The sequence below is a fragment of the Cygnus atratus genome, chromosome 3 (assembly GCF_013377495.2).
Source record: "Cygnus atratus isolate AKBS03 ecotype Queensland, Australia chromosome 3, CAtr_DNAZoo_HiC_assembly, whole genome shotgun sequence".
Taxonomy (NCBI): domain Eukaryota; kingdom Metazoa; phylum Chordata; class Aves; order Anseriformes; family Anatidae; genus Cygnus; species Cygnus atratus.
In genome coordinates this window covers 36,686,034-36,707,934 of record NC_066364.1, presented here as the reverse complement: position 1 = coordinate 36,707,934, position 21,901 = coordinate 36,686,034, and the positions used below count along the sequence as shown (strand labels likewise).

Here is a 21,901-nt window from a genome sequence, read left to right as displayed (position 1 = left end):
TGCCCACTGGAAGCAGTTCCTTGACTGCTGTAGCTTGCATAAACGCCAGGGGACAGCACAGGGACAGGAGAGCCACACTGCTCCCAGCTCTTAGCAGATTTTACAGGGTAGAATGGGATTTCTAATAGTTATACAACTAATTCACAGGCTTAAAATTCAATGCATGTATGGCTAAAAAATACGCTTGATTTTTAAAATACTATATACAGCTTTTCTCATCTATTGCTTAAATCTGTGGTTAACTAAGGGCTACAGTAGGCACCAAGAGATATCAAAAAATCACAGCAGTTATTCCGATGTGCAATTTGTGTTAGCCAGCCCCTTAGGAAGTACTTTACTAACAGGCTAAATGGACCACAGGATGCACCAAGCACTCCTCCATTCCTGTTCCCAAAGCCAAAACCCAGAAGAGCATGTCAAATGGTCAACATTGGAGGCTCCATAGCTAGCAGCTCTGAAAACAGGTGTTTATCCTGTCTTAGGCAGAGTAAAATGAGAAACAGAAAAGCTAAGAACAGAGCCTTGTATAAAGGTAGTTACAATATTTCAGCCACAATGTGATCTGAATGAGCACTAACTGCCAACACAGCATGGATTCTGACTCCTTCTTTAAGGGGCTCCTCAGCCTCATTGTTGGAGAAGAAGGCTGAACGACCAGGAAAGCAGCTACAGGGACTGGCAATGTTGGACTGAGTACACATACAGGCAGAAATTGAAGGAGTCAGTAGGGAACAATGAAGGTAAAGGCAAATTTAACTCAGGAGACATTTGAAATTCGGTAGTATAAGCTAATGTGTTCTATTTGCCTGGACAAAAAATAGACATGCGGACTACGAAAATAAGTCAGCTTTCAGTTACGTGCATGCTATCGAGAAGAAATTTTCTTAAACATTGTGGAATTGGATTGGGTCTCAGAGTTGCACCAGTTTTCCAAATCACGTACGCTAACTGCAACTCACCAGTTCAGTGATCATTGTAGGCCAAAGCGAAGTAAGGTGCTGCGGGGACATTCTTAAGAGCAATACTCTGAAAAACAGGAACACTTGGGAATGAAGGGTGGGCACCTGTGGCAAACGGAGACTTTCTACCAGCCTTTCTGAAACAGAAAGCCAAGAAGGTTTTCTCAGTTCAGAATAATTCCAACTAGCATTTTCTTCCCTCTTTTACTTTTTTTTTTTTTTTTGGAAGTACCTGCCATGTTATTGTTTCGGTATCTTTTTTACATTGGCAGAATAAAGCTGTAGCAAATAACCACTTTCACTGGGCAAGGAACAAAAGCTAGAAACCTCATAACAGTTGTGTTTTCAATCACGTTTTCCACACTAATGCAATATTGTATCTGGGAGTTTTGCAGTTTTACTCCTTCTAAAAAGAGGAGTTAACAGATTCCAAATAAAACAACAATGGCTCAAACAGCTAGAATATATATTATTAAAAGGCTACGTCATCACAGTACATTAATATTACACAGGGATAATACACTGACATTTAACCATAAGCACCATTAAGCATTCAAAACTGAGGCAAACAAAGAAATTTATCAATCAAACCAACACATGCACTTTGCAGTTCAACCCAGTGAAAAGCATCTTGTATCCTGAACACAGTAAACACAGCTACTGACTGACTGCGGAAAGAAATTTTGAAGAGTAAGTCCTCGAACAAATGAAATGAGAAAGATGATGCATCTGACTTTCCATATGAAGCAAGAGACCAAGGTATTCATCTTGGCAACAGTAGCAGACAACATATCTAAGAATCTGCTGTAACTATTTGCATCATCTTAGAAAATCAAGCAGATCCCATTCCCAATCTCTTCATTTAAAAAGGTCAGTAGAAGAGATATTCTTCAGTGATAAATAGGACATGTAAACAGAAAAGCAGAAAAAAGCACTAAAGAAGTCAACAATTCAAAACCTCTTCAAGGTCAGCCTTTGTATTTATTCCTAGTTGAACATTCAAGGCATAAGCAGCTGTCATGTCAAAAAGCACCTTTCAGGTGCCCAAGGACATCAACCAAGGTATAAAATGACAAATCAGTGAAATAATCTAGGTAAGTGAACTGCTAATCAAAGTTCATGTGCTTTGTAATCATTTAAGACTGAAAGAGTTCCAAGCAAAATCTGTAGAAGTTTTGCATTAAACCACAGAAACAGTACTGCACACAGATATTCTGGAGGACACATTTACCTGCTGTTACCCTGTGATACAAGTATTCCTCAGTCAAAAATCAGATTCCAGAACTCTGAACTGCTACATTTTTACTGACCTTGTATATCTGGAAGATATTTCTGGTATTGGTCTATCTCACTACTAAAAATTGCAAAAGCCAATCTCTTGAGGAGCATAGCGCGCTGTTCCAGCTCTACATCTCTATTAGCAAACAGATTGAGTGAACTGCTCTGAGCCACAGCCACTCGTGCTGAAAGACAAAATGAAGAGCACAGAGACTAACATCAAATTTCCCTTCCATTCCACTTTAAGGAGCAAATAACTCTTACTTCCAGTGCATTAATGTAGCTTAAAAGCAGCCATTAAGAAGATACATATTTTGCAATTTGTGCTTTTAACAATAGTGATTTAAAATATACATTGAAAGAAAACTCATAAGTATACACAATGTAGCTGAGCTTGGGGTCTTTGGGAGGCAGACCAGGCAGCTTTTTTAAAAAGACAGTTTTCAGGTATAGACGCTCATAAGCTTTGAATGCGCAGAATCATTGTTTTTTCCTTAAGCAGAGTTAGCGTCACATGTAAAAAAAAAATCTGCTCTGCTTAATGAACCGTGTCATAAAGGCAAAATTCACTGTGCTCCAGGATGGTCTCAAATTCTCTCACTTCAAGAGATCTTATTTATGGATCACTAGGAACAAGTAGTTGAAGAAAAAAGAAAAACATTGAATAATTTTAACAAACTGGAATCAACACTGAACGAATGTTTTCTTCAAGATACTTCTCTCTCCCCCCTCCCTTTTTTTTTTTTAAAATGTTTCCCTAGGGGAGAAGTCATTACTACATCAATGAATACTTACTCATCAAATCTCGGAATGTGGTTTTGTCATGTGTCATCAAATTATCCATAATAGCTCTCCAACTAAAAGAGAAAGATTGTATACAATTCAGAAAAGCAAGAAATATTTACAGGAAGCTTTTTCTGCTCTTTTAACTAATATAGGTCCATTTTTGCTACTATTTACAATCCAAGCTCTCTGCTGTATAGGTACCGTTTACCTGGTGCACTTTGACTGAAAACTATAAAATGTTCACCCCTTTCTCTCACAGAAAATACTTGAAAAATAATCAAATCGAAAAAACAGACTTCTGCACAAGAAATATACCTTAGGTAAGCAAGTCTCATAATTTAAGTGGTAATCTAAAACACACTACATCCCTCTAATTTCTCTCAACAGAAATCTGTTGGCAAGTTTTGGACCACATACATTGTCTTGTTCAATGGTTTATGTAAAATTTGTAACAAGCACTGATATAAGCAGATAAAATAAGTTCTTACTGGTTAACACAAGAAGCATCCATCTGGAAGAAGCTGGAATCCATGAAGAGGTCAAACGCTTCCTTTTTCCATGCTCTCCTTGTATACTGATACCCACTGAGACTGCTTAATAACTGAACACAGGCCCGATAACTGGATGCGTTGTGAGCACTAAACAAAAAAAAAAGTCAACGAGAAAGAATTTAAAACTTGTGCTTTACATAAAGTTTTAATAGATATCTAATCCTTATCATGCTTATTTCAACTGAAGTATCAAACACATACCAAATTTCAATTGGTGGTAGAGATCTACATAAGTTGAATACATTGTAAAGATACCTGTGATTACGGAGGTAGGGAACAACATAGTGCATAATATTTACAAGCAAAGGAATAACCCTCTCCTTTTCATCACTGTAGAAAACCATATCCAAGAGATGAGCCAAAACCTACAAAAGGTGAGGAAGTTACGTTACCATGAATTCCCAAGCTGCTTGTTATTTACTATACAGCAATTTTTTATTTTTATTTTTTGGTATAATGTCCTTCACTGAATGTTCAAGTTTATGATAGAGGTGATCAAATTTCAGGTACTATACAAAAGCCAAAGTAAAAATATCCCTTCATTTTTAAAACAAAATGAGGTAAAAACACAGAAGCATTAACTCTTGGAAAAATCATTCTACAAAACAATCTAGAAAAGAAAAAAAATCCAGGGACTGACTGTGATTATCAGCAGTAAATAACACATACAACTATTACACATGAAGTGGGTCACCACAACAGTTCCCTATACTACACATCTGAAAAGGCACACTTTGCTTCTCATCCATCTCACTGAATATTTATAATTAGCTTAACAACGAAGTTTTATTGTTATATGACAGGAACCAGTATGCATTCATACCACTGTTTCCCATAAAAGCTCATTCCCCAGGCTTTTCACAATATAAAAGATTATTATAAGACAGTATTTATTACACTTGAGGAGATATTTACCTCAGAAAGCAGGGTCAATGCATGGACACTATAAACAGATGGAGTTATGCTTGAAGTTTCCATTGCTGGAGACAACATATCTAAATGAAGATAATAACAGTAAAAAGTTCAAAGTTAATTTTCGTAAGCCATTATTCACCTTGCAAGCATATTTTAATAGCATGTGTTTTGAATGTGCACAGACTTTGCCAGATAACACCACGTAAGGTGTATTTATTCAAATAAAGCTACCCTCTTGGTTCATTTTGGTGTGATAATTAATGTTTATTTAAAAGTTTTATTTCCAATAAAAGATGAAAATGAAGTCACCTTCAATATCCGATTCTACATTGTTTCCATCAACCATAATCTTGGGGGAAGGCTTGACCTCTAAGTTTCGTCTTAGCCAAGTAGTCTGTTCCAAGGAAGAACCAGCAATTGCTCCAATGGCATCCACTATCTTGTGTGTTACATCCTGATTAAAACAAACAAACAAACAAAAAAAAACCAAGCTTTTAAGAACTTTGTGCAGAAGGGCTACATTTGTTGTCCTGACACATGTTTTTGTTGAAAATCTCTAAGTAATGAGGTATAGAACTGCTTTAAATCACTTCTGTTCAATATCATCAATGATGAGGAACTCCACAGAAAACGAGATCATCTTCAACGGATTACAAACAGTACTAAGTAGAAGATACTACAGATCTTTTCCAGAGTACAAAACTGATATATAAGATAATTCTAGTACATTCAAGAAAAGGTTTGAAGTCAACAGAATAAAAATCTGTGTTTATCACATCCTGAAAGACTGAAGCGTTTTTGTAAAAGTCCTTCCTACCACATATGCCGACAACAGTTCTGAACATGCATCTGGTTGTGGTAGCGACCTTCTCACAAATACATGTCAAAATAGATAAGAAGGATATCTAAAAAGATATCTAAGCTTTACTCCACAGACACAATTAGTATCTGGAAAACAACTAAGGAAGTTATATTCTGTGAACAATTGCTTAACTCAAGATTGGCTCTGCATGCTTTCCAACAAGATATTATTACATCATCTTGGAATTGAACCACGTGCACATCTAACTACACACATCTGCTCGTTAAATAGGAATAATGTTGATTAGTAATCAAGTATTTGGGAACAAGCCAAAGCATAATTTGAATAAGAGCTTGTAATAAATACAGTGCTGCTACACACATACTGAAACAAATTCTAAGATTTTAATAGTAACAGGACCCCTATTATGGTAAGCAAGAAAACTACTCTTTTCTGGGTGGCCCCACATTAGAATTTTTCAAACCATTGTTCTCAGGAGAAAAGAATTCAGAAAACACAGTAACATTAAGAAGAGTTTAGGAATGAAAAATACTGACATAAAATTAAAAGAACAGGCAAGGCCCTGCTTACAGAAAGCACTCCAGACTAAAAATGTAAAATAAGAAAAATACACGCACTTAACTGAGGAAAACAAGTATCAAATGAAGACTCCATTATTTCACAACCAGAAAATTCAATATAGGCAGTTTTATCACCAACCTGTTGGACATTTGTCTCATTCTCAGTCTGCCTTCCAGTCCCCCTACCCTCTTACTTGTGACCACCTTTGTAACACCTCCCTCTCTCTCTCTTCCCCCACCTCATGACCTCCCTCTAAACCTCCCTCCTGCTTTGCCGGAAAACTGGCAGCACCTGGCTGTTGTCCAGCTGCTGTCTCTTCCTCAATGGGGGCACTAATTACCCTTCTTCTATACAACAGTCAATTAAAGTAATATCTTTAGGACACCTTCCATCAGACTTGGCTCAAAATTGAGCATCAGTCCTTGGGCTGAATGGAGAAGGACAGCACATAGGTTTAATTTACTTCAGAAACTACACTAAATGAAACAGTCAACATACCAGCAATAAATATTTAAAATTTGTTTAGCATTTATTATTTGCTTAAAAACACTTTTACAAGGAACATAATTTGGGTACTGCCTTGTCACTCATATGATTCTCTCAAATGAGAGATTTATTGTTCAATATTTTTAAAGCAACAAAACCTACAAAAAAAATCTTACCTGAAGATCTCTTTGGTCTTTCTTATTCTCCAGGCTTGGATTTTTCATAATAAACTCGTTCAGAACACTGAAAAAAATTGAAGCAAATATGGATTTTGTAAGTTAACCAGTAATTTTGAAAACCATGACAAAGCTGAAGAAATTTATATGCCCAGTATTTATTTACTAAACCTTATTGTCACTACTACTTATCAATATTCTAGAAAACACCTTTGGAAGTTTAAGTTAGTTTTGATTATACCATGAAGTTTATCACATATTTTACTGGAATATGATCAAGTACCTTTAGGAACAATTTTCTAGTGAAGTTAAATTCCAGAAATTGAAGAAAATGGTGCTTGATGCTTTATACAGAAAACCATATCCAACATTTTATTTCTAATATTCCACAAACAGCTTCTGTGCTAGAAATGAATCCTTTCTAGTGGGCTGCAAATCTATGTATACCAAAAAATAGGCATTATTAGTTACTCAATAAGTAAAATGAGAAATTTAAATCTACTGTTTGAAGAGCCTGAATGGCTCCAATAATCAGTAAGGTAATAAAGATCTTGTCTTATATTCTAATACGAAATTTCATCTCTCTATATATAACCATTCCTCAGAGAAGGCACTAATAGAAACAGAGCACAGGTAACAGGGATTCATCTCCAGATCTTTTTCACTTATTTTTGAGTCAACACACTAACACTTCAGTATGATTTCACACACTTACGTTGAGCTTCTTTAGAAACTGCAAATATCAAGAACCCTTACCCAAGTATGAGGAATTGTCCTGGAGCAGGAAGACCAACCTGGATGGAATCCTTTAACAGAAGCAGCAGTGCTGCCCAACTATCTACTAAGCTGGTCACTGGAATCCTAAAATAGAGAGCAATGACAGCAATGAAAACAGTATCATCTCGCTCAACATTCTCCACTTTTTTACCCTCACAGTTTGCCTGTCAGATATTGTTAATCAACACTGATACAGATTCTTTTTTTTTTTCTGTTTAATATTAGGTGGCTACATCAAGCCATTAAGAAAAGAAAGAAGGCAGAAGAACAGTATACTCAAAAGATATGCTTTTCAGTCAAAGGTTGGCGTGGTACCAGTGAGTTACAGTACAATTAAGATCAGCTTTCTTTACACAGTAGGGAGACTTCCTGCAGAATTTTCAGACAGGGAAGAAGGGTGATGCAGAATTAGGGAATTCCTTTTCCCTTTTTTCTTTATAACAAAAATCCCTTTCTTCTTTGTAACACCTACAGCTCAAAACCAATCTTTCTTCATGATTTATATTACACAAGCCATTTCTCTTCCTAGAGATGGCCCATCTGCTTCTTGACGACAGAAATAAAGTTTAACTTCTTGACTTACCTTTGAGTATAAGCATAGAAAAACTGCAACATGCAGACTTCCAGTGAAAGATGTTTCTGGGGAAAAAAGAAAGAAAACAGTTACAAGGAAGGAAAAAAAAAATACTTTTTCTCCTCTTGCTAGAGCAAAAACAAAAACAGTTACTGCAATGTCTGAAGATGCAACTTAATTCATTAACAGCGTATTATGTATACCCAATAAGGCATCTCTTTATGAAATTATTCTTCTCTTGTTTCTTCCTCTTTTCCTTACTTCCCTTTCCCATACAAAGGGAGAATCAATCTTATACTAGGGTTTCCCTCATGTAAGTAATCTATCCCCACAAAACACTTTTTGTACGGAAGCAGTAAACAAGATTCTGGAGTCGTTCCAAAAATGGTAATGACTTACACGACTTTCCTCCAAAAGCTCACCTATCTACTAGATATTCAAAATTTTCACTCTGAACACAGTACACAATTACTTCATGCACAAAGCCAACCAAGTACCTACATCATCAGTGTTTTAAGCTTTAGTAAAAAGACATTCAATAAATCAATAGCACTTCTACAGTTTTCATACCTTGTCCTTTGCTATGGCTGGAGGCTGCTTCAAAACTTCTTTCACTGTTTGTATAACAGTCTCAGTTCTCATAACACTGATTGAGCGAACTAGCTCAACCAGCAGAAGCTGTTCTTCACCTGCTGCAGGAATAACCTAGAAGAATAAACGTGTGTCACATTACCAGCACAGACAATACCTATACCAAAATGAAGATGATTGGCCTCTTAGGCTTTTTTCTTAAGTAAATGGAAAGAAATCTACTACTATAGAGGATCAAGAGGATTCTAGACCTGAAATGCCTCTTAGAGCCGCATGTCTTTACAGACTATAAGAGGGATCTTAGAAAGTTGCCTATATTGTGAGTGATGCTTTTAAGAAAGCTCTTAATGAGCAGATTTCTATCAAGTGGAGAAGAGTATCCTGACAAATTTTTGAGTCAGAGTAAAAATAACTTCCTTCAAGAATACATATTGCCTTCAACTACTTTTGTGGTAGTCTTCAGGTTAGCTCAAGCTATTTCAATAAAATAGTCAAAGAACCTTAAGCAATCAAGCAGGTAAGCATACACAAATCTGAAAATCTGAAACTCAAGGTTGGAAGCATCAGTTTAGCCTTTTCATCTACAATTTGAACTTTGCCCACATGTTTTCCAACTTGGAAACACACCCCTTCACAAAACACTACACATTTTTCTGTGAAATGTTTACCTCATCTTCAAATACAACATGCTATATGTGAGATGTTACACAAGAGTTTATGTAAGTTGTTTCTATCCAGGGCATGATGCAAGTTGAGAGCTCCTACGAAGTCATCACCAAACTTACAGTATAATTTTAACGAGATGCATTATAGAGGTTGGGGACGGTGCTGAGGCAATGAATACATATTCTGCTGCAACATACGAGATAATTACATAAATAAGGCCTGAAATATAATTCATATGCAGAGAGGTCAAATTTATAATTGTGGCTTCAAAAGCAAAAAGGCAGCAAATACAGTATTTCTGCAAAACTAGATGAGTAAAAAGCATAGTAATTAAACTAACATCTGAGTATGAATACAGCAAACTAAATTATTCAACAAAATCATGCTTTTAACCAGCTGTGGTAAATAGCATATATGAACAAAAATCTTGACTATTTATGAAGATACTTAGCATGCATTCATGTCCCTAAGCTTCTGCACAAATCATCATTATTCTGTTACTCTGCTACAGAGCAACTTTGGTGGCACACACTGTCCTAGACTCTAGAAAGGTACAGGGAAGTAATACCAGGTTTTAAATAAAATCAGTTTTAAATTGGTAACACCCCAACAGTACAGTTGCTAATTAAAAATAGAACATAAATATTTTCCATTTCACAATATGTATTATTCACTGGAATGCCCAAATCTTATCCTTAATGCTTCCAAATCACTTAAAGCTATTACTGCAATTTAAAGTGACCATGGCAGTATAAACATACCTTTGTTCTAGAAGCATTTTTATTTTGTCTTCTTTCATTCCATACAAATGCAATAGCAGCCATAAAGTGAACACCATGATTCATTGAAATTGGACCCAACAGTTCAAGAATCTGCTGCCTCAAATTCTGAAACATGGAGGAACACATACACTTTTAGTTAAGTATCCCAGCATAACATTCAGAACAGCTAAGAAAATATACTTTACGAATTTGCAAGTGATAATGAAGTAGGAAGCAACAGGTAGAAAGGTACAGAACTCAAGGTGATCTGACAAACTGGGTAAATGTCCTGAACAAGACAAGCAGCAATAACAGCTTGAGCTCTGCATGTAAAGGTAGGGAATAAACAACTAACTCAGGATGAGAAACTACTTAGGATAGCAGTGCTGCATAAAAAATAAAATTGTGGGATTATTGTGGATCACAAACTCAGTGTGTCAACTTTGCAAGGAAGGGGAAAAAAGCTTTCATAAATAGCAGCACTTCATGACAGACATGAAATATTCATCTTGTAAGAAGATACCATGTACCATGTCCAGTTTTGGACACCTTACTTCAAGATATGTACACAAGCTGAGAGAAAAACCATAAAAAATAAGAAAGATTAGTGATACAGAAAATGACCTATGAGAACAGGCAAAACTGGGTATGTATAGGCAGGAGAAAAGAGGGTAAGTGGACATATAACAATTATCAAGTGTTTATTATGAAGAAGAAAGGAAGATGTGTATGCTACAAACAGGGATAGGCCTTACAGGAAGTGAGAGAAAAAATAAGTAGCAAGAAAAAAAAAAAAATATCACAGAAGAAAGAACAAGCTACTCTGTGAGACTAAAATATTCATTGTTGAAACTCTTAACATCATGTTTTTTTAAGCATGCCAGATTTCTTTAGGCATTTATTTCATAAGCCAACTTCTCACCCTGTTCTTCATCCTGTTTCTATGACAGGAAGACTTCAGAGAAAACTGCACTTTATCTGTTTCATGAAAGCCATTTCTATGTTGGTCTGATATATTTGAGTAGGAATTGTCTAATCTTGCAGAAGACTGTTATATAGGATCCTAGATCTTGACTATGCACTTCATACAGTTGCCAAGAGTGTGGTTGCTGTCATTAGAAAGGACTTTAAAAAGGACATTTTCATGGACAGCACATGTTGAATGCTCTTTTGAATATTATGGATTTAGGCAAACTAAAGAAAACCTAGGACTTACAGAAAAGTTAATATTGAACCAGAGTGAAAAAACTTATCTTATTTTCACAGAAGAAGCATAATATCATATGCCATCCACAAGTACAAACCCCCTTTCTCTTCACTGAGTATGAAGCCCTACTGGCAGGACAAATATGACCACAGAATGTCTGTGGAAAGACATGGAGTTTTAAATAAGCAGTGATCACTCCTTCAACCTGAATGACAAATGTTGAAAATGCCGTAAACCAGTATCATCACAGACAGTACCTGATAATATTCAAATTAACTATTAGGAAATAATATTTTAAAACGTTTCAGATTTAACTGAATTTCCTATTTTAAAATGTGCAACATTAGAATTTTGAAGTGCTTCCAATAGGAGGGGTAGGAAGCACTCTCAATATTTGACTCCCTCTTGGATTCTCATCTTTGTGATTGCTGGGCTATTTCCCCCTGCATAAAGATATCACAGTATGGGCACTGAATGAGTAAAGGAACTAGTTCAAAAGTGTCTGAACACAAGGCGTTTTAAGGAGGACAGTTCTCTTTTGTTAAGATTTTACGTGAATATTTTACATCTTTTGAGGCGCAACATGGTGGCTTAAATGGTTCAAGTATTTTTCAGGATGGATTTAATTTTCTTTGTAGAAAGCAAATGGGAGACTTGTTGTTAGCTGATACATTTAAGTTTAAAAGCAGATTCAATACCCATTTTCTTGGGTCTTGTTTCTCAGGTGGGTGTGTAGATTAGGACAAATGTATTAAAAGTCAAGTCAATTTACGTTTAAGGGAATGTAATTGGATTTAATTTGACAAAGGTATTCATGTACAATGTAAACAATATTATCCCTGATATTCTGACCTTTGTTGACCCAAGATTAATAGTGGTAATGGATGCAGCAGCAGCAGTAGTTTTCTCTGAAGAGTCTGCAAGGTGAAGGATGCTCCACAGCAAAGTCACAGAAGACATGATCATGTGCAGGATAGACAAGATCCCATTGCGTGCTTCAATCAAGTGCTTCTGATCTACATTCACCAAAAGCTAATGGATTTCAAGGGGAGAGGGGAGGAAGAGCAATAAATATCTGCACAAACAGCATTAGTAAAATAGTATAAATTGAAACAAAGTACTTTAAACCATGACTTTTTCAAAGCAGCTTTTCAGTAATTTTTACAATTTTGTATCATTTGCCTACAACTTTGCAAAGCAATTATTTCAGAATTTGAGGTTTAACTAATACCTTATGCAAAATTATTTACTTGCACAGACAATAAACACTTCTCAGTTACTTTTGAATGAATGGAAGGCAAAGGGGAATAAGAACAAAAAAAGGCAAAACCAAGACAGAGACAGCAGGACAAAAGATTTTGTGTAAAATCTGGGCCAAATTCTCAAAAGAGACTATGCTCATAACATCAGATCTGAAAATATTGCTTGACTAAAGACAAATTGTGAATATACAGAAGAAGCAGAAAGAAAATATTTTGACATATTGCATGATGAACATAACCCAGCCAAAAAGTGCCAGATACACGTCAGTCTGCAAAGTTCCACAATGAAGCCAGCTCTAAAAAGTTGCATTTTTGAGGTCCGAAAGTTAAGCGATTCCTACTTAGTTGTTTCAGGGGAATAACAGTAACAACAGAAAAGTCTAAGAATACTCTCTTAAAAGTATAATTAGTAGAAAATTATTGTTCTGTTTAATTGAGATGTATACACTATCAATGAAAAACACATTTACAACCAAGATTACTACATAGCTACTATTTTCCCCACTCAGACCTTCAGTTTTGTGCAAGTACCTAATACAAGCATGTCAATACAATTACAGTCCTTGATTTGACATATACTGCATAGATATGAACTTCTCAGATGCCCAAGTAAATTTACCTGATGATATTGTGTAGATGGATCTAGCAGGCAGTAATGAATTATTGTTGTAATCCCTTCTAACAGAGTAAGAACCATATCTGGGGGAGTGACTGATGCCATCCAGAGAGGCCTAAAATAAAAGATTATTATATTTTTTTTAAATGAGCTCATCCAGTGGCAAAGTAATTCAACACAATCAAATTTGCTTAAAAAGATTATACACCTCTGGATACACGTACCTATTATCAGATAATCCTGTTTCATATTTATATTGCTGAATTAAATTATCCAAGTTCCTGCAGAGCTGAAGAGTCACAGAAACAACCACCCTCTGAAGAACCTTTCCCATGTAAGGCAAAGTGGAAGTGATAAGGCCAATCCACTGAGGATGCATTTTACAGGCACAGTGTTGATGTAAAGCTCTTATCACTGCGCAGAGAAACATGCCTTGGCAGGTTATTGGCTGGGAGTGTAAATACTGAAGAGAAGTCATCGGCTGCTGGGGACCAATGTGCTCCAAGTCTGTTATGACAAAGTCGAAGCCTGTTTCGTTTTCCTCAGGCACAGTCATTACTCTGTGTTCCAACACAATCAGTCGCTGAAGCACTTTTAAAAGCTGTGACTGTAGAGTACTGCCATTGTCAAATTCATCTTCAGAAAAGTTTATAAGGCTGTCTTCAGAGAAACCTTCTTCTACAGCCACTATGTTTTTTCCAGCCATCTTTTCACTGTGCCATTTCTGTGCACTAAAGATAGAAGACAGCAGACAATGCAGGATCACTTTCTGAACCTTGCACTTGGATAACATGTCCGAAATAAAACTAGGAAAGCCCTTTGCAGAGCTTTCTATAACTTTTGCCAATTCAGCAAAGAGAAGTGTCAGAATTTCTATACTCATCATTTGCATATTACGGTTTCCTATCAGATCTTGTGAGGTTACTTTAACGTGAGTTGGATAGTGGCTCCGCATGTAATATAAACACAAGGAGATAAGAATTTCTATGTACATAGAACTCCGAAAGTTATGGTTAGAATCAACTGGGATGTGACTATAGAAATCTTTGCCCATAACAGATATCCGATGCCTGGCTAGGAGATTCTGGAGCAGTGAGAGCTGAGGAGTGTATGCATTGTTGACACTGGTAGTGGAGATTGCACTTACAAAAGCTGAGGGATTTGTCTTCAGAATTGCTTTAATTGCAGAAAAAGCATACAATGTCCTTGAAGAGTCATACAGCTGAAGATAAAGCAGTACATGTTGATACAAGGGATGGATATTAAAGTTGGGAGATTTCCGCATTCCTGGGGACCCCACATCACTCTCTATTTCTGAAATTTCTCCTTCTCCACAACTGTACCAGTTTTCTAAATCAAGACCATCACTAAAGAAAACATTTGTTTGTTTAAGCTTTTCTGTTTGCGCTTTCTTCTTCTCTTCATCTTTCTTTTTGGCTATTTTCACCTTAGGTTTTGCACCTGGTTGCTTACCAGCCTCTTTAACAATTGTTTCTTTTTCTGACATTTTTTCCGGTAGTTTTCCTTTGAAGTTGAACTGAATGCTACTGTGGCTCCGCTTTCTGGACTTGGACTCTGTGGAAGCAAGAGTTAGATCAGAGAGGGATTGCTGACTTGCTGCGATACAGGGTGAGGAGTTATTTCTTGAAATTTCGTCTCTTAAGCTCTCAAGTCCAGTCTCAGTTGAGGCTGACAATAACTGGGAACTGTCATTACTAAGCAAACTGCTTTGGCTACTTTGAATATTTTGATCTTCACTTTTAGTCATCTCTTCGAGATTATCCAAAGGACTGAAATTACATGAAGTATCCTCGGAGTGCAGACTATGTTTAACCGGGTCGTTCTCTTCTCCAAGACTGCTTACAACTCTGCATATAAGGTCAGTAATGACTTGTTGCACAATTTCATCAGGCGAGTCTTCTCTCAGAGTCTGAGAGCTATCTTGAGCACTCAGGCTTTCTGTTTCCACCTCATAACTGATGTTGTCTCCAGTAGATGACTGAGAACAGCCAGAATCAGAACTCTGCAGTATTTCAACCTGATTGTCAGGAAGGTCAAAATCAGACACAACCATTGGAATGGTCTCACTGCTGGTACTTAACAAGGAAAGCCTGTCACTCAGAGGGTTGACAGTCAGGCTGAAGTTCTCCATTTCATCCATAACAAGCTGCTTTTCATTGCCTTCTTTAGGTATAATAAGTTGTCCTTGGCTTACAGGCACATGGGAAAATGCTTAAAGAAAAACATGAAAAAGTTATACACATGGTATTTTGTTTTTCAGAAAAGAATTTAGAATTTATATTTAGAATTTAAACTATTATCAAGGCTTCAAATAAAATAAGGGTATGTTAAATAACTCCTTTTCACTTTAAGGCAGGAAAAAAAAACAGTAAATAGCAAGTCACACATTCACATAAGCGAAGCAAAATTACTTTAGTAGTAGACCTTAGCAAAACATAATTCCCTCATGAAGCCTTACACAGTCTTACCTGCTTGTGTTTTCACAAAAAAAAAAAAAAAAAGTATGTTACTAAAAACATAGAATACATGCAAACACCTTCAAACTTAATCAGTATGTTTTCAGACAGCCCCACATCAGTGGTCCTAATTCACAAAAGCATTTCACTTCTTGGTTGAGATTTAGATCATATGCTTAAGTTCTACTGAAGTCTGTAAGACATAATAATATGCTCTGCATTGAAATACTTGTATACTGTCTTAATTTGAGGGCAGTTAAACTTCAAAGATACTTGGGACACCTAGACTTGAATAAAAAACGTGCACAAAAGCGCATATAAGCAGTAGACATTCTAGCCCTTTATTTTGCTAGTTACACTCAAAAAATCTGTATTTTTAATATTGCATATAAATAGCAAATTAATAAACTCATTAATGGACTTCCTAGAGTATTCTCGTGTACACACCATCAGCACAGCTGAACTTCTGCATAAAGTGCTTTTCATTTTCTTCTTCAGGGTGATAGGGAGACTTAGTCCAGTAACATTCAGCCTGTACTCGTTGAACAGAAACTCGCTGAGTTTTTGGATGAAGAAGCAGTAGGAGCAAAGGTTCAAGAACCCTTGCAATATCATGTCTTTGAAGTACTTGATTTAACCAGGCTTGTCCCACTGACCACGTAGAACCATCCAAGCTGTTAAGGCTGTCCAGCATGATGAACAAAGATCTAGAACAGAAAGAAGAACGAACCTCACATATTCTATACGACTCAGTATAATCCCATTTCAATCTGATATATGACAAATTTCTATATGTCAGAATATACTCCAGTGTGAAACCTGAAGTTCTATATTTTAGTTCAGCCTGATGAAGAAATTGCCAGGAAAAGCGAGTAATAAAGTCAGTTAACACAGCTGCTGTTGTAATAGTAGTACAGAGTGTTATAGCTACCAGCATAGCAAGATTTGGTTGCCTGGAAGTGTTAATGCAGCACAAAATGATAAACCTTAAAATGCCAATTCACACAGCTGCATAGACAAGAAGATAACTTATTCAAAGATCTTTTCTTCAAGAACTGGGAGGATAAATGTATTTGACAACTCAAATCCTTTCAACCAATAAATTCTTTCCAGACCTCCTTTCCAGACTTGGGGAAAAACAATATGTATATGACTGAATTTTACTGTTTTATATCCTCCAGTGTTCATAAGCTCTTAACTCTAAATACAAAATTTATTACCACTTCTGCAATGAGTGACAGTGTCGAGCCAAAAAAATAACCTTTTCACTCTGCTTCCTACAGCTAAGTATGTACTAGAAAAATTAAACATGCATTTTCCCACAGCATTTGTGCTAGCTTAGGAAGATGAGACTAGTTCAGAGTCCAGATCATTCAGCTTTTTCTAGGAAGGTGGTCTGATACCAGAATGCAAAATGGAAATCCCCTGCTCTTGTGTAAGTGACATCTTATTTATAAAAAAAAAAAAAAAAAAAAAAAAAAAAGATTAAACAAAATAACTTTTTAATCGGGCCAACTTGCAATTGTTCTTAAGTTTTCCTATCTTTATAGTTATTTTTCGCTTCGTATAACGAAATACTTCTGCGTTCACTTCTCTCTCTTGTTTTTACTGAATCAAAGTAAGAGACAGGATAGTATGTTCAACACACAAATATTTTAACCAGCGTTAGTCAATGCATCACATGACCATTCCTGTCCTGATGTTTGTAGCTATCAGAAAAACTCACAGCTTACATAATCCTCATAGCAAAAATTATTTCGTCTACCTTTAATTTCTTTGCCTCCTTCCTGGGTCTCAGTCACAGGATATTTCTCTAAGTTCTGGACACTATATGCTGCCACTATGACATAGTTAAAATAGTTTTGCCTCAATATCTTTCACTGGATCATGCTTGCCATCACCAACCTGTCAAAGGTACGGCCAAAGGAAGAAGACTTGTTAATATGAAGGTCCCGGGTGAGATGCCATAGCACTGCGAACTTTGCATGAGCTTCCATTCTTACTTTCTGTGAACAAAATTATAAGTTGGTTCTGTTAAGATACATCACCCTCTGATAAGAACCGGAAAACAGAGCTATACAGCGGCTTAAAAGCTGTCAAGAAATTATTAAATATGTTTTTAACTGTATGTTCATATCCTATTTTCAAATAGTAAAAACAGTAATAGACAACAATAGATCTTTGTGAACAATTTTAGCAACATTAAAGACTCTTCCCTCTCCCTCCCTCTAGATCTTGGCTGCCTTAGTTTCCAAGTATTTAAAACCTTTCTAAGCCATACTTCAAGTTGTAACTTGAACAATACTCATCTTACTCTCACAAGTTGCATGGCTCTGTTTTTATGGAGTTTATCTATACCAAGGCACTAGAAGAAATCATGAGGAGAGAGCAGGAAGAAACATGCAGGGCTTTTTGAACAGTCAAGGATACAAACGCAGAGAAAAGTGGCAGACAGAGGAAAAAAAATATTTATAGATAGTTAACCAGCTGGTAGTGTCTGGAATCACAGGATTAAATACAGTAACCAAGGAAACAAGGGAATGAAAATAGGTTGACTAGAAAGAGACATAAGAATTCTCTAGCTAGGTATGATGTAGACTGTTTATCAATAAAACGCCAATTTTTGCTTTGGAACTTGTAGTTTTTTTGAGACAAAAAGGACATGGTTACTGCAACAGATGACTTCTTAGGACTGCTAATAACATGGAGAATATTTAATGGTGAAAATGGTATTTAACAATTTTTACGCCTTCATATCTCTACTGTGGCTGATCAAGGGAGAGTTATTGAGCAAAACTGTAAACAACAGTAAATGCTGCACTATAATACATGGGTACATCTGTTAAAGACAGCTTTATCCAAGAGACAAGGAAGCTACTAAGTACTAGGAGGACTGAACAAAGCACAAAAATCAGAATGGTTACACTGAGTAAAGTATCAAGCGAAATTACTTTAAAATACAGTCAGGGTTTAAACTAAGCTACTGAATGATAAAGAGAGACAAGATGATGATGATTTTCACTTGTTTGTTTTTAAAATGTGCTTATAAAGAACAGGTAAGTATATTTACTTCTTATCAAAATGAGACCAAACCAAACAATTAATGCTACTGTGTTAATCTGGCAGAATTCCAGACTTAAACTACAACATGCAGCCTAAGAGGCTTTGCAGCAGCAAACACAACTGATATCTGCCACAGTAACACAAATTTTAAGTAAAAGCTAAAAGAAAAATCTGAAAGTTACAGCATGGATACAAGATACATCAAATCAGAGGTATAGTTAAAGAATGAAAGAAAAAAAAAGGAATTTTGGAAAGAAAAGAAAGCATGACCTGTATTTAGGAAAAAAAAAACCATACTTCTGAGAAAAAAAAAAACTGCTGCAAAATCTATACAGTTGTCCAAAAAACAACTCCCTCATGTCTGCTGAATAAAGAATGAAAATTCCAGTTCTTAAACACATGCAGAGAACTCCGTGTAAGTCCTTGCAATCTGTTCTGGTAAGATGCAAGAAGCTACTGTCTTCACAGTAAGTTTGACATAAATGAGTGAATGCCACATCAGCAGTCACAGCAGCTCACAGACCAGCACAATATAAATCATTAGCAGCTTTATCAATATGCCAACCTGTGAACTGCAGTGATTGACAAACTGGCTCATAACTGCTTTTGTTGATCTGGTTACTCTCTGGTAGAAAGGCAAAAAGGCAACCACTTCTAAATGACACAGCCATGAATTGTCAGAGCATGTAAGCAAGTAATTCCCTACCATTCATTCTGTTGGGGCTGTGAACACAGTTCATACGCTTAAAATTTAAAGCGGTACAAAGACCTCAACTCAAATGTCAAACTGAGAGCCGCTATCTAAAACTAGTTTCTAGGAAGAAAAGTACCCATCATGACAAACAGAAAACCTATTAACCACAGTAAAAGCTAACCATGTGCTTTACATAGCGGGCAGCAGAACATAACCTTCGATAAGTGACAAGATCTCCTAGATAAAGTCTACATGTTGCTTAACACTGAAAAGCCCCGTTTGTCTAGCATGGGACCACAGACATAGACGTATCATAGACATTAAAGAAACAGTCAGCAATATGAGTACCTTCCAGCTTCAAAACCTTTTGAAAATAGTACTTGATTTGCACTAGCTAAACTGACAGCAAAACAGAAGTTGTCAATACAATAGCCAAGCCAGTTTCTAAAAAACAGCCAGCAGTGAGCCAATAGACCTCTGAACAGCAAGAAGGAACGGGAGAAATCAACCAAGTTGGGTCAGGAGCAAACATAATAACCTGTGGCATCAGAATAAGAGACAGGACAAGTTACAAAGTAATAAGCAGAAACCAAACACTTATCATAGAGGCAGAGAAGCAGCTCTCTGATCACTCAAGAGGTTCTACTCAAACTGTAAGGTCATGGCTGTTGACAGGAGCCAGAGATGGAAAGTGAAAACCTTCAAGGAAAGAGCAGCCTTAGCAGCACACTGAAAACTCGCAACCCAGCCGCCACATCAGTTAGATTAGGCACGCACTGTATTTTCCACAGACATCAATGCAAAGAAAACTAGCAATTACTGCTGCAGCAGTTTATTGGTAGCCATCTGGAACTGAAAAACAGGTGAACACTCAGAATTCCAATCTTTTAATGACAAATTACTACAGAAGAGAGAGGCCACATGAGATCAAAGAATAAAAAAGTACAGAAGAGTCTTCATTGAAAATTATCTATTTATTGCAATTCTTCTACTTCCCAACAGAGGAAAAGAATCTCACGGGAACACTTTAGCTGGAAATAATTAAACAAGAGAAATGTCAGAAGATGGAGCTCAGAAATACATAGCACAGCTCTTGGAATCTGCACTTACAAGCTACTCTTTTGTCTGTTATTTACATTTATTCTTAGAAAAAGAACCAGAATCAGGTAACATATGAATAGTCAGAAAAACAAAATAAAAAGGCAGAAGCAGCAAAGTAACAATGTCAAATGCAGCAGACTCATAAGGATGTTTCTCACAAAAAGGGAAAGGAACTGAAAGCAAATGTCACACTGTGCAAGAAAGGCAGTCACAAGAAGAAAGGCAGTTAAGGAGGGCACCTCTCACCAAAGAGAAAGAACCACACATCACTGTCTTGAGAGAAAAAAAATCCAACCTCACTATCAAGAAAAGTGGCAGAAGCATAGCAACAATAAAAACTTCTCCAAGTTTTATGGAGGAAGGGAAGCAGAAAGGCACAGAGGGCATTTGAACAAGATGCAAGAGTCAGATGAAATAGAGAGCACACCAGAGGGCTGAATTACAGTTGGTAGGGGCACAGTGCTTAGATTTAAAGAAGCTGTACAGGGAGAGAAGAGTGGTCAGGAGAACTGGCATGGAATACAGAAAATCTAGATTCAGTTACTACCACTGCAAACACTTTTTATAGGTTTGTGAAACACCAGGATATCATGAAAACAGGGATCAAATACAGAGATAAGGTTAAGATTTCTTGTGAGAGGGAATACAGGAAAGGGTGGCAGCGTCAGGGTGGATGAATCTGCTGTTCTGCATACAAGATAAAAATAGTTTTCACATTTGAAACGATCTTACCAATATAATGCCATATTTTTTTTAAATACTGAAGTTATTTACAACACCCACTGAGGCACCAAGTCCTTTTTCCAAATATATTTCTCTATGAATAACCATATACTTAAGTCATCTTTCAACAATCACTTGAACAACTTACTTTGTCTCTATGAGTCAGCTGCTGACTAATAACATCTTCACAAATGCTAGAAGATGGAACGAGGTTGTGCAGCTGGTAGAAGAGCTCCACACTCTTCTGGTGATGCTGGGGAGTTCCATCACCCAACTGGTCCCAAAGAGTTAAAGCTATATGCTTTGGACATGGAAACAGAAGTTGCAAGAGAGACAAGTGAATGAGTATCATGCCTTGCTTTGTTCTAAACCACGCTGAGCTCTTTGCAATGATGGGAGACATTACACTTGATGACAGCATATGACAGTCATATAGGCATTCTATAAAACTGTTCTTTTTTGTTTGTATGAACTTATGCATCTGTTTGAAACACTCCAATGACTAACTACACAAAAAAATTCCTACTAAGAGATGGAACTCACAGGCATCTCCAGAAATAAACTTCCATTGGGATATAACTAACTACGTAATATATTTAATATATATTATCTTTTGTAAATTATTTCTTACATAGTTTCAAGTGCAGAGTGTGGCCTATCAGAATCCTACGTTACGTATATCTTCATTTCATGTCCCTGCTAGTTAATGATGCTATACAATGTTTTCATTTGTATTTTCAAAATACAGTTTCAAACAAGTGTTTTCACCCAAGCAGTCAGCAAAACAATCACGGTGGGAAAATTCACTGTGTATTTCCATTTAAAGTCCAACACGGATTACAACTATTACCAAA

At 36.5% G+C, this 21,901-nt stretch overlaps 1 protein-coding gene across 4 annotated transcripts in view; it reads right to left on the bottom strand.

The window, feature by feature from the left end:
* DOP1A (DOP1 leucine zipper like protein A) overlaps window positions 1-21,901 on the bottom strand; it is a 63,132-nt gene that overhangs the window by 7,600 nt on the left and 33,631 nt on the right. For all 4 annotated transcript variants that reach the window (XM_050710066.1, XM_050710065.1, XM_035559551.2 and 1 more), the window contains 18 exons: window positions 21,196-21,348; window positions 17,372-17,472; window positions 15,914-16,173; window positions 13,214-15,221; window positions 12,993-13,104; window positions 11,964-12,143; window positions 9,905-10,030; window positions 8,457-8,591; window positions 7,896-7,951; window positions 7,292-7,396; window positions 6,536-6,602; window positions 4,799-4,943; window positions 4,490-4,569; window positions 3,830-3,939; window positions 3,512-3,661; window positions 3,033-3,094; window positions 2,270-2,422; window positions 960-1,096 (listed from right to left, as the gene is read on the bottom strand). In XM_050710066.1, coding sequence (XP_050566023.1) covers window positions 960-1,096; window positions 2,270-2,422; window positions 3,033-3,094; window positions 3,512-3,661; window positions 3,830-3,939; window positions 4,490-4,569; window positions 4,799-4,943; window positions 6,536-6,602; window positions 7,292-7,396; window positions 7,896-7,951; window positions 8,457-8,591; window positions 9,905-10,030; window positions 11,964-12,143; window positions 12,993-13,104; window positions 13,214-15,221; window positions 15,914-16,173; window positions 17,372-17,472; window positions 21,196-21,348 — 4,140 coding nt within the window. The remainder of the gene's footprint in view (window positions 1-959; window positions 1,097-2,269; window positions 2,423-3,032; window positions 3,095-3,511; window positions 3,662-3,829; window positions 3,940-4,489; window positions 4,570-4,798; window positions 4,944-6,535; window positions 6,603-7,291; window positions 7,397-7,895; window positions 7,952-8,456; window positions 8,592-9,904; window positions 10,031-11,963; window positions 12,144-12,992; window positions 13,105-13,213; window positions 15,222-15,913; window positions 16,174-17,371; window positions 17,473-21,195; window positions 21,349-21,901) is intronic.